Genomic DNA, 16,357 nt, shown 5'->3' with positions numbered 1-16,357 from the left:
TGTGGCGGTAGTAACATCGTAGATGTATAGCCAAGAAACTAAACAAGTTCTTCACTTGGAGTTATTACTAAAACATTCATCCCTGTACCCAAAGACAGTATCGAAGCACTTAAGCTCCTTCCTCGGCCTGGGAATCAAGAGATTTTACTTTCAAAAATACAACAATGCCCTGCGTTGCGCGCCGCGCCATCCCATCCTTGTATTCCAAGACACCCTGATAACTCGATACGAAAGAACAAACTCAAACAAGCATGCATTATCAAATTAATCCCAAGCGGATTTCTGACCGACGCGCGTCTATGCATGTACTATATACACTTTCCCTGCCGATCCGCCCAATAAGTCATCTGCTTGCATCCAGTTGTAGGGAAACCGGGCAAAAATGGATTATATACGGAGTATTTGTAGACCCGCATTGGCATTGGCAACTTGGTTTTTTTTGCACTGCCACCCGGAGAGTTTTGGTGGAGTTTATCAAGGAGATAAAGCTTTTGGGTAGCTGGGGTCCAGTTGACGTCTTATCGTAAAATACATATAAGGTACTAGCTTAGGATAGAGCTCGAGAGTTTTGATTTTGGATTATTTTTTATTTCGGTTCGAGTATTTACTATCGGTCAACAGTAGCAAATATCACGAAGCCAAGCGACAAACCCCACAACGTTAGCGACGGGACAACAATATCCTGAGAAAGCGAAGGCAAAAATTCAGCATCTTATGGACATGCAACAAAAAATGTTGTTATAGTCAAGCAGTTTATAGATACAGGGGAAAACAGGCCAGGTGCATCTCGACAAATTAGAAATATATCCGAATGACTCGATTCCGAAACCAAAATATAAAAACGATAAGCGGTAGTAAAAACGACAAACTGCTAGCAGCAAGGAAAGATTATATGGCTACCCCCAATTTTAAGCCCGTTCAAAACTGTTAGAGACCAGATGAGACCAACACTGATGAATAGAGGTGGATATATTAAAACAAAAGACAAAACTCGCTAAAAAGAGGAGAGAAAGGGAAAGAGAAAAAGAGAGGGTTGATTCATGCGGACCTCCCAAATCATTACCATCAAACTCCCAAATGTTTAACTCCAACAAAAGAGATCCCGTTTTTTTGCGAAAAGGCTACTAAATACTCTACTAAAACGAGCCGACACTTATCCGATTCTTCGTTAAACTATTCCTCGGACTCGAAGATGGGCTCTTTGGACTTTTCGAAAATAACGGGCTCTTCGGTGGGCTGTGGGAGCCGTTCTTAACACCATTCGGCTTGCCGTTCACGCTACCCTTAGGACTCTTGATTCTCGGTGGGCTCTTTGGTGGGCTTCCAAGGCTGTTCCTTGGGCTAGCAAAATGATTACTGTTCTTTGGACTTTCCTCCTCACTGACAGTCCCCTCTGATGAGAAGAACTTCATGATAGCACGGATACCTCTTGGACCAAGTCCGTTCCTGGGGAAACAGATATAGATTGGATCTTCCTCGGCGCCCAACTTCTGCCTAAATTCACTCTTGTTGATCAATTTGAGCGAAGAGACGATGGACTGGTACGACTTGGCAAGGAACTTCATCCTCAAGCCGCCCATGTGGTGACCACCAGAAAGGCCGGTGGTAGCGGAACCTCCGAAAGTAACACTCTTTGCGCCAGCGGAAGCGGCATTGTGCAAAGCGTGGGTGATAATGTATTCGCTGGTTCCACTTGGGGCACCGGGGAACTCAAGTGCATACTTTACTTGGTATCCGTGTTCGTGAGAAAGCTGTGCGAGAACTAATAGCGCATGGACATTGTCATCTTTGTCCGTGGCATAGAAGTAGCGACGGTGCTCCCAGTCGACCCACGGGTTCAGCTCAGTCAAATGGACTTGAGTTCCTTTTCGGTTGTTCATCCAATCCTGCATCCTCTGGTCGCACTTGGCCTTGATCTCGGGAGTAACTTCGCCAGGCGGGACATCGGTGATCTTGATACCCTCCTTCTTTGCGTGTCTGATCTTGCGAGCAACGTTGTCGTCCTCAGCAGCGGGGTCTACAGAGGGGTCGACTCTCTCTTCAGCAGTACAGCTAAGTGTGCTCCAGCCGAACTTTCCACCAAGTACCTCTTCGCCATCCTTTCCGACGAGCAACCAGATCGGTTTTAATTCAAGCTCATCTTTAATGAACTTGATAAACTTTCTCATGATCATCTCGTACTGTGACCGGTCACAAAGTGGATTACCAATGATTATTGCATAGTTGTCTTGGGGAACATAACCACAAGCAGCGCCGGTATCCTCGTCTCGCCAAACACGATATCTGTCGTCAAGCCACGAAGTATTCGAGGCATCACCGTAGTTGGCAATAAGCTTCGCCAGCGGTTGTAATTCCTTTGTCGGTATATTCTCGATAAACGCCGGTCTATTTTTCCATGGAGGGTTCAATGTGCTAGCTTCTGGATGGCGAAGGACGGAAACCGGAGGTTGCTTGGGCAAACTTCGAGGGTCTCTGTGGAATAGGGATGCGTGACGGACGTCTCCGAGATTCAACAGCAACATAATCACACGCTCCAGACCGACACCACCACCTCCGTGTGGGGGAGCGCCATATGTGAAGCCTTCTAGATACTCCTTCATCGTAGATGGTTGGATGGATTTGTCTAGCATGCGCTTCTTGAGCATCTCCGGGTTGTGAATACGTTGGCCACCCGACAGGATTTCTTGACCTCGCAAGAAGATGTCGAAAGAATTGGTGTAATGAGGGTCTTCGGGATCTAACATGGTGTAAAACGGACGAGCGGAGAGAGGGAACTTGTCGATGATGTAGAAGTCTGTGCCGTACTTCTCCTTCACTAGGCCACCAAGACGAATCTCTGCGCGAGTGCTCAGGTCCTCATGTTCATGAGGAACGCTGCCGTCTTCTTCCTTATAGCCGGTATCGCGGAGCATCTTAATACCTTCCTTGAAGGAGATCCTAGGAGTCTTGTCAAGCCAGACAAGGTCCTCGTGAGGGAACTGTTGCTTAACGATATCTAACTCATGACGGTATCTTTCGTAGACACCCTTGAAGATCGACTTGAACATGTTATCGATTATATCGAGAACTTCATGATAGTGCTCTTCAAACGCCATCTCAAGATCGAGACCGGTGAATTCGGTCAAATGTCGGTGGGTGTTGCTATCCTCAGCACGGAAAACAGGTCCGATTTCGTAAACTCTTTCGAAATCAGCGATAACACTCATCTGCTTGGCTAACTGGGGGCTCTGTGCGAGGAAAGCATCCCGGTCGAAGTATTTAACTTTGAAAACACTTGCCCCGGACTCGGTAGCAGCTCCTTGAAGCTTGGGAGTATGGATTTCGATAAATCCTTGGCCGTCGAGGAATGTACGGAAAAGGTTACAGATGCCGGCATTTATTCTGAAGAGGGCTTGAGAGGGAGCGGTTCTAAGGTCCAGGACTCGATTGCTGAGAAGGGTTCGGGTATTGATGTGATGGCCACGGCTGGTCTCCTTCTCGGAGTCTTGTTTCGAGATCTCAGCCTCGTATACGGTGAACGGAAGGTCCCCAGAGACCTCAGAAATAGCATGGAATTCCCTGATCAGGATCTCCTGGTCGTGGACGGTGGCGGCCTTGACGGTTTGGGCGGCCTTACGGATGATACCTTTTACGAGGACGACGGATTCGACACCGATATGATCTGCCCACTTGATCATATACTCCGAAGCTTGACTTTCCTTCTCTTCGAGGACACCCTGGATGGTAAACTCCTTCTGCCTAAAGATGAAGAAGGCAAGACCGGAGCTAAGCTTCCTGATGGTGTGAACTCTGACTCTGAGAGTCACTTCCTCACCTTCATGGGCAGCGGTGATACTTGCGATATTGAATCTCGCCTCATTCTTCCTCTCTTGAGACTGATTGATAGGTAGGACGCCGTATCTCTGTTGAAGCTCGTCAGGCTCAAGTTTAGCGGCAAGAGCAGCTTCCATCTTTCTCTTCTCTTCGAGTTCGAGTTCTCTTCTTTCGTTGAGGATCACTCGAGTCTCTTTCTGCTCTCTCCTTTCTTGTTTCCGAGCTTGATTTCTATTAACCTGGTTCTTTTCCTCCCCGCTGGACTTGGATTGTAAAGACGAAGCCGACTGTCCACTAGACCTGTCGCCGCTCAACTTCTCATTGATCGGTGGAGCTGACCGAGTGTTTTCTTTGATAGCACCCGTAGCACGGAGCTTGAGTAGTGCCCTCCTGAGAGCCGACATTGCTGTCGTTATTTTAATTTTTCTCTCTCTTGTTTCTTGGTTAACGTTAATTAGTTGGCTGCAGGCGAGGGTGTTGTTAATATGGTGATGCAATCGTGATATCAGGTCTTCGCTGCAAAGGAATGCAGAAATTTGGTATTAATCAAAGAGCTAAGTTAAGAAACTAAGCTCCATGGTATTTATAATTAGAATCAGGATTTTTCTGAGCGGAGCTAATGGGCGGAAAGAAAAAGAGCAGAAGGGAAAGACAGAGATTTGGTAGACCTCGAGATGGATTATGCAATAATAAGGTCTGCAGGATGTTGGGGTGGTTTGCGCACGAATGACGGTTCAGGCAAATCAGCCCGTTTGGGACTGCGAAGGGCGCACTTCGGGATGACGTCAACGGGCAGGATGATAGTGCAGCGGCACCAAACAAAATTCAAAAAAATTCAAACTTACGTTTATACGAGCTCTCGGGGTGATGATGGAGGTCCAATTCAATATTAAGATGAGGTTAAAGATATTGAATATTGGCAGGAAAGCAAGAGGGTAGAAGGTGTGTCTTATTATATCCGATGGTGTTTGTTGGGTTTAGTCGGTGTCTTAATTATTATATAATAGAGTTGAAGGTACGACTTGGGCTATTTGACAGATCCGGAACCCGATGGATATGCTAAAAAATGCTATGCGGCCAGAATGAAGAAAGGGTAAATAAAAATACAAGTACCGGACGGGCCTTCGGTTTAGCCTTTTTAAAATAAATCCCTTCCGGCTTTTGGTCGGTTCTCCTCTTTGGTTGCGCGGAACTCCGTCACTAATTCCATGCATTTCCAGATCTCGTTAATAATGCCCGTGGTCGAAGTGGTGGGGTCTGGCTGGCTGGCTGGCTGCACAGTCTGTCCGTATGTCTCGTCCGCGGACAGACCACTTTCACGAACGGGATGCTTCGGACAGCAGCTTCTCCGACTTTATGATTACATACACGCTTACGGTATGCAAGTGCTCGACCGTGCCCTTGCTAGCTGTTGTGCTAATTCGTACGGCAGTCCATCGACGAATCATTTATCTCTCCAGGCCCAAAAGGCTAGTGGGCCGACTTCGTACCCTCCTATGGCTCTGTCTAACCATTATGATATATCTGGTTGCGGATTTGCAGAAACCTCCCCAGCCTTGGGCTATCAGAAAGGAACTATGAAGTACTGTACCTTGCGAGGCTTCGAATTCTTGCTGGGAGAATAAAAAAGAATAAAAAGAAAACGTCTAGTCCCTAGCATCTACCGGCCGGGAATGAAAGTCACTTTATCTAAACTTTCGGCGACAGGCACAGATCGTAGCCATTGGAAGCTTAGTTGCTTAGCTCTGGCTCCTGCCATCCCTCCCATCAATATTTCCTGTTCTGATCTCTGTGGTGCCTATTCGATCATTGCTATCACCGATTCGATTCGATTACACTTCCTCTGTCTGTCTCGGGGCGCTTCCATCGAAAGGAAGCTCGTGCGGAATTACGTCATGCGAAGAACTGTCGCTTTTTTGCTTAGATAAAACGGCCCTTACCACGCTAACGGCCTTGTGAAGTTCCTCTCGCAAATGTCCGTTCGTCCTTTAAAAAACTTCACTATAAAAAATTTTTTCATGCAGCTTGCCCAAAAAGATGGGCATAAACCCGTCCACCAACGAGTCGGTAACAGCTAACAACAGCGAAGGTGTTATCGGTTGGCGTTTGTCTTACTCAGCGGAACCCGGACACCAGCTCTAGAAGCTACTTTATGGGTAACTTGGATGAAAAAGCTTGAAGTCTCTTGGGGAATCAATCATTCTTCCGGATCCGAACAGATCCGGCCGATATGGTAGCTCTAGCAAAACGGACTTGTCGTTTCCCTTTACAGGCGCTTGCAGATGACTTTGGCGGAATACTATGAATAATCATGGCCCCGCAGATTATGAAATCAAACTTATTCATTGCGCTAATTTGTATAGTCATGAAGCTTAAAGTCTGGAAGGGTTTCAGGGATTGTAAAAATGACCAAGCAGTGCCCAATTGCGAATGTAAAGATGGCCCAACCGGTATCGCGGTTGGCTTACTGCCCGGCCGAGGCGAGGGTCCTTCTGACTACCCTTGGAAGCCAAGCTTCTAAGCTTCTCGTTAACTGTCTTTTATGTGTAACTAACGTTGGAGCAGATGTGCCGAAAGAACCCTACGATAGACGCTAAAGGGCCTGCCGGGAGATGATCACAAGCTTTTCCCGCTAAATTGTGGGGTTTTCGGAATTTAAGGATGTCGAACGGATCTCGGAACCATTTTACACCCGCACTATGGAAGTTTTTATACCGGTTGAGTCATGAGGGTAAATTTTTTTTCTGACAGAATCGAAAAATCACGTTGGACTTCGTGCATGCATGGACCATCACGAGTTCCTTCCGTTGTTATATGAGGGGTTCGGGGTTTGTCCGGGGAGGTGAATGAATTCAAGGCTGGATCTCTTGAAGTTCTTGGGCTCTTGTCACTTGTTTGGCGAGGGACGCCAAGCTCGGTAGATTCCTGCTGGGCGGTGGTATGACCTCAGAGCCTCGTCGATTCTCGATATACCGTGGAAAGTCCCATTCGATATACCGTGGAAAGTCCCATTAGAAATAGGGTTTTGCCTCTGATAATCCTCTCATGTGCTTTGCTTTTGTTCCTTTCCCTATCGAGCTCTCTATGTCATGAACTCTCGATAGTGGCTCAATAAATCACAATAATGTGGTGCTGTTGGAGTGAGCCTTGGTTTGGTATAACGTTAAGGCCTGAAAGAATCTGGTTTCAATACGTATGCATGCAATTAACGGCGAGGAGGAAATCTCATGATACTTATACGCCTTTTGTGTGCCCCATCGTCGGCGTGCTCGGATCAAGCATAGCAAGAGGCTGAGTCTTCTATCGTTATTCTCCGACTGCCGTTTCTGATCGTATTTCGTATAATTACCATGAAGTCTTCGCCGCGTGCGACCCTGTCAATAACAGAGTTTTGCAGGCCATGCGAGAGTGGTCCCTGGATCATCCCTTTGCCTCCGCCTAGTTAATCTAGTTCTATTCTGGTTCCTGGTTGCGTCGTCCTCCCGTCTACGCGTACATAATGTACGTCACACGAGGGAATAGGCACGGCTTGAGATTGATTGGGGGTTATCATGTCGCTTGGGTCTTTGATAAATATCTTGGTAAGTTATTCGTTCTTCAGAAAGGAAACTCGAAAGGGGGGAAGCTGTAGTGCGTAAGCTCTTGTGGGGAAGGGTAACATCAATGTTACCTCGTATATACTCTACACAGTGGATTTCCTCTTTCTTAGCCAGCCTGTACATGTTGGATGTATCGGCCAAAGAAGAAAGATGGAAAAAAGAAAGGCAGATGGCCCCTGGAAACCAATTGGTGTTGGTGGGTGGTAATAATATAATCCTTCGTCACGGGAGCGAAGGAGGGCTTATGCCAATGAACAACGGGTTCGTCGAGCAATTTCAATGCATTCGTCGACAGAGCAAACCTATCGACATGTGCTTGCACTTTGTAGCTTTGCAGCTGGAATGAACACACGGCTTGGATCGATGTAACCTCTCCTGGGCTTGGACTAATTTCGTGCGGGTTTTCCCCCAAAGCTTCCTGGATACGTAGGGTCGAGAGGGTAAAAGGCTGGGGCTAGCATGGGCGGATATGCATCTGCATCAGAGCCTGCCTAAACCAGTCCACTGGACCATACTGCGTTTCAGCTTGACTAGAAACGCCAATGGAAGCAGAGATGGAGTCTGCAGGGAATGGAGAGTTGCTTTCTGAGGGCGATGCTTGACGGGATAGTCCTCGATGCCTTTTTTTGTTTCTTTTTGTTCGTATGAAAAATACAGAGAAAGGGGCTGAATCAGAGGCGCTTCGGATCACGAACCGAGTTTTTACTATTTTGCTTTACCCGACAGGCATACATACTAAACTGCTTGCTAAGAAACGTATATGTGCTGACTGCTTAGTATTTTCTTCTATTTTTTATTATTTTCAATTTGTTTTTAACTATACACAAAATTAAATTAATTGCGAATTCGCCTCGTCAAAAAAGGGGAGCTTCAACAGCCACGTTAAGACCCACCCAAAACAGCATCTCCAAACATCACAGCACTCCTCTAACAGGCCTAAGACCCCTCATACCAACTACCTATCGACGGTTGTATGTACTGTGTATAGTAAGCTGCCCAGACCAGCCCCCAGGCAATCTGGTATATGGATGCATGGCCTCGGGGTGGAATAGGAGCTAACCGTCTAGCCCATGTAAAGGCTGCCTCGTTTCTTTTTCGGTGTCCACAATTAACGTTCCATCGTCAACCGTCCCTTTTTGTGTGCATCCTTCCACCTCAACAACCTTCTTCCACCAACGTGTCTAACTAACAACCTGGTCCGGGGCTGAATTAACTAACATCGAAATCTGTTGCCATCACTGCCGGCACTGCTGTGTCGCGAGTAAACAATAACGACATCTTTCCTTTACAGTTTGTCATGAGATCATGATATTACTCGGCCATCAGCATTATCCGGACCCACGATCCTTCGTCTAAAATCAAGCTCATGACAAGATGTCTGAGCGACCAACCAACCCAAACGACCCAAAAGGACCTGATATACCCCTCCAGGACCTTTCGCGAGAAACCACCCAACAGACTGGTCGTTCACCTACAACATCGCCTAGCAGGCGCAGTATAGTGTCAAGATCGCTCTTCCGAAGCCGTAGCTCGGTTTCTCCGACTGGCCAAGCTGGTAGAGTTCAGAGGAGGAGTAGTTCGTCCCAGAGGAGCGCCGGTGGGTTAGCTCCTCGAAACTCGACGGGAGATGAAGGTCCCACGGTGGCCGAAGCACGGCCTGTGTTTCGGAGATCGGTAGTACATCCAAATATACCAGTGATCACAACAAGTCTTGCTGAAGATGATGGAAGAACGACCACCCAATCGACAGTTTTCGACAATGAGGGAGGAATGAATGTAGATATGGATACGATGCGACGTGGATTGGTAGAAGTGCTGGCGGGAGAAACGCAGGGAAGTTGGATGGGACATAGTCGGAGGCGGTCGAATGCTGGACAATCGATATCGCATCCACCAGGGACTTCGCCGGGGATTTCACCTATTGATACCCATTCTCCCCAGCAGCAACGTGCTAGTGTAGGACTCGGACTCGGATCGCCAACGTTTGGGGGGCCGGATGACTACTTTGGCGATTACTATCTAACCCCTGCACCTGGCACAATATCGGAGGAAGAGGAGGATGATCAGGCTGGGCTGACGGATCCCGCCAATCTACAACCAATGGGTATGTCACCTCAGGCCGGGAGATCTCCGACATCTGACACCGGCACTCCTAGAGGGAGAAAGCGGTCTCTATCGCACAATGTTCGGTTCGATCCAAAAAGTTCGCCATCCAGGTCACCTGGTACTAGACTTGGAGATGACCTTCATCAGGCAGAACAAGGCATGAGATGGGCTTCTCCAAGAAGAGGAGGATCCCCTGGGAGGAAAGCCTCCATTAAAGGGCGAAAAATGTCTCTCGCTGTTCCCGGTGCCTCGTCGCCTGTCCGTCGTGTATCAATGGCTGTTCAAAACATCTCTCAGAGAGTCGTCAATTTATCCAACGACCCGAATGCTGATATTGGGAGGAGGCCTTCCGTTAAGTCGAGCAGGAGCGATATCAGCCCTGCTGCGTCCCCTGGAGAGCGGCCTGGTGTCCCACCAATGTCACCAACTGGTAGCAGTGAAAAGGTATCGATGCCGTCATCGGATGAACCTCCTCCCCCGCCGGAATTTCCTAGGAAGCTTTCCATAAACCCTCTCAAGGGCAACAGCTTGAAGCTCTTCCCGCCCGATAATAAGCTCCGAATTTTCCTCTGCGATGTCCTAACACACCCGTATGGAATCCTTACCTCTAGCTCTATGCCAATCATTAGCCAAACACTAATTTTGTATTCACTTGTAGGATTACTGAGCCCTTCATTTTGCTCACTATCATTGCCCAAGTTATTTTGCTTACTGTAGACTCTGCTAAGAACATCTTCGTTCACCCAGACGATAACAAGTGGGGTTCGAGCGCCTTAGACTATGCCCTCCTTGGGATCTTTATCCTTTATACTCTGGAGTTGGTGGCCCGTATCATCGTCTCCGGGTTCATCATTAATCCGGATGCGGTCTCAAATAACATATACAAAACCTGGAAGGCGTACATAGAGGCGAAATTGCGATTCATCTTCACGCCCAGTGAACAGCAGGTTAAAATGCCGACTGTTCAGCAGCTGTCGGCGGCGGCGCTTTTCCCTTCCATGGCGCATATTCATTCAGGTCAGGGCTTTCTGCACACTCGCGACCAGCAAAGGTTTCAACTCTCCCGGCGTGCTTTCCTTCGACATTCGTTCAATCGTCTCGACTTTTTGGCCGTGGTTTCCTATTGGATTGCTTTCGTTTTAGCGATTACTGGATTAGAAGAAACGTATCATTTGTATATTTTCCGAATGCTCAGCTGTCTCCGAATTTTGCGCCTCCTCGGTATCACCAGCGGTACGGGAGTAAGTAGTAGCCAACTGTTCCTTTGTTGTGTTAGCAGACAGTTTCTGACCTGAGAACAGGTCATTCTCAGGAGTTTGAAGAAGGCAGCCCCGTTACTCGTAAATGTAGCGTTTCTCATTTCGTTTTTCTGGTGAGTATACTCCCTCGGCCGTTAAGAGATGGCGATGTTTTAACGCACACGTAGGCTATTGTTTGCTATTATTGGAGTCCAGAGTTTCAAAAGTTCCCTGCGGCGCACTTGTGTTTGGATAGGTAACTTGGAAATCAAATCCTTTTGTCGATGTGCCAATTTTAACAAGCATTCGTTCCCACAGATCCACTTGGGGTACAAGAAAATTACACGCAAGAATTCCAGTTTTGTGGCGGGTACATCGATGCCAGCAACCTTTTGGAAATGCCATACATGCTTCCGGATGGTTCACACGCGGAAGCCTCGCCGAAAGGCTACATCTGCCCCGTTAACTCCCTTTGCGTGGAAGGAGAGAACCCATATGGAGGCACGGTTAGCTTTGACAACATATTCCAATCCATGGAGCTAGTGTTCATCATTATTAGTTCCAATACTTTCACCGACATTATGTACTATACCGCGGACAGTGATTACTTGTGGTCTGCTCTTTGTGAGTTCGTCCTATTCTTGTTATCGTCGATGATTACAGTACTAACACGCTTACAGTCTTCATCTTCGGGTATGTCAACCGGCATCGATTGGTTGGGAGTCAATTACTAACAGTACGCACAGTATGATTATCTTGACATTTTGGCTAGTGAACTTGGTAGGTCTACGGAAAATTCGATTCTGACTTGTTCGGGGCTGACAAGTTTCTCATAGTTGGTTGCTGTCATCACATCTTCCTTCCAAGTCATTCGAGAAGAGAGCAAGCAAAGCGCTTTCAGAAACAAGGAAGATGAAGACGACGAGTTAGTTACCCCTAGACCAATCCATTAAGTTCCCAATACTAATGTTCGAACAGATCTAGCGAGGAAACCCCTCATATTATCCCTGCTACCCGCATCAATAAGGCTAAGAAGCTTTACGAGAAGACGGAATTCGTATGGATTCTTATAATATTTACTGGTCTTGCTGTTGCCTGTACCCGCAGTGCAGATATGAGCCAAAATCGTCGTGATATCATTAATGGAGTAGAACTCAGCGTCTCTTTACTCTTGCTCGCCGAAATCATCCTCCGCTTCGCTGTAGATTGGAGAGGATTCTTCAAAGTATCCCGCAATTGTTTTGATCTCGCGCTTGCAATTATCACCTGTGTTATGGAGATACCTGTGATCAAGAACCACGAAATCGTATATTCCTGGTTGACACTCTTTCAGATCTTGCGTTTCTACAGGATTGTTCTGTTTGTTCCTGTCACACGCAATCTTTTGGTACGTTCTACACCCAGACATCCCCTTTTATTCATGCACTAATTAGTACGCTTATAGCTCCTTGTCCTGGGAAGTGTGGGTGGTATCCTCAACTTACTCTTCTTTGTGCTCCTCATAACCTTCCTCTGCTCTATTTTTGCCGTCCAGCTCCTAAGAGGCAACATCCCACAAGATGATGGTGACGGAAACGAAATCAGGATTGCATTTCAGAACATCTGGAACAGCTTCTTAGGGATGTACCAGATCTTCTCGAGCGAAGGTTGGACAACTATACTTTACGATGCACAGCATTATGAGAACAGGTTCCACGTGGGCTGGATATCGGCTATATTTTTCATCCTTTGGTTCATCCTCGCCAACTTGATCATCTTGAATATGTTTATTGCTGTCATCCAGGAGAATTTCGATGTCACAGAGGACGAGAAACGACTTTGGCAGATCAAGTCATTCTTACAAAAGAAGGATGGCGGAAATCCGGCCGGGAACCTTTCACTATCTTCGCTCTTCCGATTCGGCAAAGCCCAACAGCGTGATCCAATAGAATTCGGGCATGCCGGAGTTGAAATGTTGACCAGGAACGCCATTGTGGATGAGTTCCTCGACGACAGGCCATTGGAACAGACGACGAATAGCGAGGCGAACCCGGGAGGCATCCACCATCAACGGACTATTCGTTTCGATGATGGTGATATGCATTCTCCGGATGTTTTGACTAAGATCGGACAATGGGTTAATAAAATATGGAAAGCGAGGGAAGAGAACCCTTTCCACACTACAAGAATTTTCAACAAACAATCAGAGATTGCGCCAACGGCTATGGCACAAGAACTCACGAAGTCCCGCGACCGGATTCGGAGGGCCCAGCGAGAATATTTGATACGACACCCTGGGTACAACGTCTCCCTTTTCATCTTTGGACCCAAAAACCCAATTCGGCGCATGTGTCAACGAATTGTGGGGCCCAGCCATGGGTCGGATCGATTTGATGGTGTATCGCCTTTCATACCCATCTGGCTCGGGTTCTCCGCCTTAATCTATACATCAATAATCGCCATGGTCATCCTTGCTTGCATAACGACGCCGCTTTATCAAAAAGATTACTTCGAAGTTCATGGTTACACAACTAGGAGTTGGTTTGTCTTTGCTGATATCGGTTTTGCAAGTTTGTTTACTTTGGAGGCCTTGATCAAGATCATTGCGGATGGACTGTACTGGACACCAAATGCCTATTTGCGCAATGTATGGGGCATCATCGATTCTATCGTCCTTATTACGCTCTGGATCAGCGTGGGAACCTCTTTTGCAGACCAGGGTGAGATCGCTAGAGCCGTGGGTGCTTTCAAAGCGCTCAGAGCCCTGAGACTTCTCAATGTGAGCGACAGTGCACGTGAGACGTTCAACTCGATGCTATTCGGGGCCCGAAAACTTATCTCCGCGGCCTTCGTTTCGTTGGCACTTTTAATACCGTTCGCCATTTACGGTGTTAACTTATTTGCAGGCAAAATGGTATTTTGCAATGACGGGTCTGTGGAGCAGTTGGACGATTGTATTTTTGAATACGCGAGTTCGCCGTACAATTGGGACGTACTAGCCCCGAGAGTTGCACAGAATCCATGGTACTCATTCGACAATTTCGGGGACTCCTTGTTGATTCTTTTCCAGATTGTGTCACAAGAAGGTTGGACAGATGTGCTGTGGCAAGCAATGAGCATTGCTGGTCTAAGTAAGGCGCCGGTACTCTCCATTCAATCGGTGTAATAGCGGCTAACATATTTATTACTTAGACATGCAACCAGTTAAAGGCATATCCCAGTATAATGCCATTTTCTTTTTGGCATTCAATTTGTTGGGTGCCGTCTTTGTCTTGGTAAGTTCACGACTGGATATCTTTATATTTTTGCCAATTGACTAATGAACGCTTGGAGACTTTGTTTGTATCCGTCTTTATGCGCAATTATACCGAACAAACGGGAGTGGCATTCTTGACGGCCGAACAACGTTCGTGGCTCGAATTAAGAAAGCTATTACGGCAAATAGGACCTTCTAAACGGCCGAGCAATAGCCCCGACGAACGATGGAAGGCGTGGTGCTACAACCGCTCTATACGTAAACATGGACGATGGAATGGATTCATCACTACGGTCCTTCTGCTTCACTTACTGCTGCTTGTGATTGAGTACTATCCTGCAAGCCGGAGACTAGATACTTACCGAGATACTATCTTCTTGTGCTTTGCTCTGGTTTACGCGGTGAATATTGCGGTGCGCATCATCGGTTTGACGTGGGAACAATACATCAAAAGCCGGTGGGATGTCTTTGGCCTCTTCGTTGTGACTGGGACACTTGGGACGACGACTGCCATTATTGCTATTGAGAAGGCACCCATCTTCGTCCAGTTTCAAAAGCTGTTTCTGGTCTTGGTAAGTTGGGTCGAAAAACTGTAGGAGTGAACCAATACTAACGTCAGGATAGGATACACTCCTCCTCATTCCACGCAATAATCAACTCGATCAGCTATTCAAAACTGCGGCAGCTTCTTTCCAAGCCATCGGTAACTTGCTGCTTACATGGCTTGTACTGTTCATGGTTTATGCCATTGCATTAGTCCAAAGTTTTGGGCTCACCCGTCTTGGCGAGAATGGCGATGGAAACAGAAACTTTAGGTCAATTCCAAACGCCTTGGTTGTCCTCTTCAGGATGAGTTGCGGGTATGCTCTGTCCCAATGTCGACAAGAAATATGAGGAATTGAATGCTAACATGCGATAATAGTGAGGGTTGGAATCAGATCATGTATGATTATAGCGTCACAACTCCCAACTGCGTTATGAGTTCCAACTTTTTCAACTCAGACTGCGGCAGCAAAGGATACGCTAGGTTCCTGTTCATCTCATGGAACATCATTAGTATGTATATCTTTGTGAGTATGTTCGTCTCTCTCATTTTTGAGAGCTTCAGTTATGTCTACCAGCAATCCGGGGCACACAAACTATCGCGAGAGGATATCCGACGTTTCAAACGGGCCTGGTCACGAATCGATCCTAGAGGGACCGGGTTCATTCCTCCCGACAAACTCGCCCGGTTGCTTGGGGAACTCGACGGGGTGTTTCAGATGCGCATTTATGACGGACATTACACCGTCAAGTCTATACTGAAGGATTGTAGGGTTGGACCGGAGAACGATAGATTTGGCATTGGCGTCGACTTGAAGGCTTTAAATCAGAGATTAGCTAGTCTCCCTGTTTGGAAAATTCGGCGACAACGGCACGTTTACACTCGCTTTGTGGAAGAATGCTATGTCGCAGCGGATAAGGAACGCGGTATTTCGTTTACGACTGTTTTGCTAATCCTAGCACATTACAAGCTTATTGTCGACAACAAGAGTCTCAGGTATATTACCCATAACAGAATACGAAATTGTGGGGGGAAATGACTAACACATTACGCTAGACTTGAGGAATTCCTTCGACGGAGAGCGAAACTTCAGATGGTGGAGGACCATATGCAACGGAACATTGTTAGGAATTTCTTCCGTATGATTGTCGCAATGAGGGAGTTTTCTTCGATAAGCGGAAGGAAGTCTACGGTGCCTTATATCCCTGTGATACGCACAGATAGGGATAGGACTTCCACGGTTCCCCAAATATATGTCGAGTCGGAATCCACACCTGATCTACTCGCAACTCTCCCTGTCGATACGGGGAGACCCCGACCGTCTACAGCCGGTTCACCTAGATCTGGGGCCCATCGAGTATCATTTGACGATACACTACATGTAGTCCCGCTTTCTCCTGTTAGTTCAGGCGTCTCGCCTTTGACTACTCCAGCAGAACCAAGGGATTCATTCGGATCCTGGAATCGGGAACCTCATCTAGGCGAGCCTTCACCACATCTACGAGCAGATGCTAGACTCTCGACGCACGATGTTCTAGATGCGTTTCAGAGTTCTTCTTGGGGAGCTGCGATGAGGCGATCTGTATCGCATGCAGGTAGAAGGCGAAGCGGGGACCAGCAGCCCAATCCACGATTCTCTTTTAACAGCGATCGCAGTGATCGATGATGACTTGATAAGCATTTGACAGTGTTTATCATACTCCTTCTTCATTCTTTGTGTTACATACCCCTTTCGCATTGCGGTTTTTGTTGTAGATACTTTGGTTTCTTTGGTCGTTTTTCTTTTTGGAGCGGCGTTCGCGCGGAGTTCTATTCTGGTTTT

General features: G+C 47.2%; 3 protein-coding genes across 3 annotated transcripts; 2 read left to right on the top strand and 1 right to left on the bottom strand.

The window, feature by feature from the left end:
• Positions 1-1,136: 1,136 nt before the first annotated feature.
• Positions 1,137-4,217, bottom strand: DFL_007433 (uncharacterized protein; the record flags this gene model as incomplete). Its single annotated transcript, XM_067637015.1, has 1 exon — positions 1,137-4,217. The coding sequence occupies one exon, from the start codon at positions 4,215-4,217 to the stop codon at positions 1,137-1,139; it is 3,081 nt and encodes a 1,026-aa protein (XP_067488573.1).
• An 886-nt stretch (positions 4,218-5,103) lies between these two features.
• DFL_007432 (uncharacterized protein) lies at positions 5,104-5,438 on the top strand (the record flags this gene model as incomplete). Its single annotated transcript, XM_067637014.1, has 3 exons — positions 5,104-5,190; positions 5,246-5,282; positions 5,356-5,438. 3 exons carry the CDS (start codon positions 5,104-5,106, stop codon positions 5,436-5,438), a joined length of 207 nt encoding a protein of 68 aa, XP_067488572.1.
• Positions 5,439-8,786: 3,348 nt separating this feature from the next.
• Positions 8,787-16,201, top strand: DFL_007431 (uncharacterized protein; the record flags this gene model as incomplete). Its single annotated transcript, XM_067637013.1, has 15 exons — positions 8,787-10,108; positions 10,177-10,759; positions 10,820-10,890; positions 10,945-11,012; positions 11,075-11,380; positions 11,437-11,449; positions 11,503-11,536; positions 11,593-11,681; positions 11,735-12,143; positions 12,201-13,866; positions 13,928-14,010; positions 14,069-14,563; positions 14,616-14,851; positions 14,914-15,531; positions 15,592-16,201. The coding sequence occupies 15 exons, from the start codon at positions 8,787-8,789 to the stop codon at positions 16,199-16,201; spliced, it is 6,603 nt and encodes a 2,200-aa protein (XP_067488571.1).
• Between the last annotated feature and the right edge of the window lie 156 nt (positions 16,202-16,357).

This window comes from Arthrobotrys flagrans (assembly GCF_004000055.1).
Source record: "Arthrobotrys flagrans strain CBS H-5679 chromosome Unknown unitig_8, whole genome shotgun sequence".
NCBI classification, from domain to species: domain Eukaryota; kingdom Fungi; phylum Ascomycota; class Orbiliomycetes; order Orbiliales; family Orbiliaceae; genus Arthrobotrys; species Arthrobotrys flagrans.
Note: the sequence above shows the minus strand (reverse complement) of the source record. Positions and strands in the feature narration are given on the sequence as shown.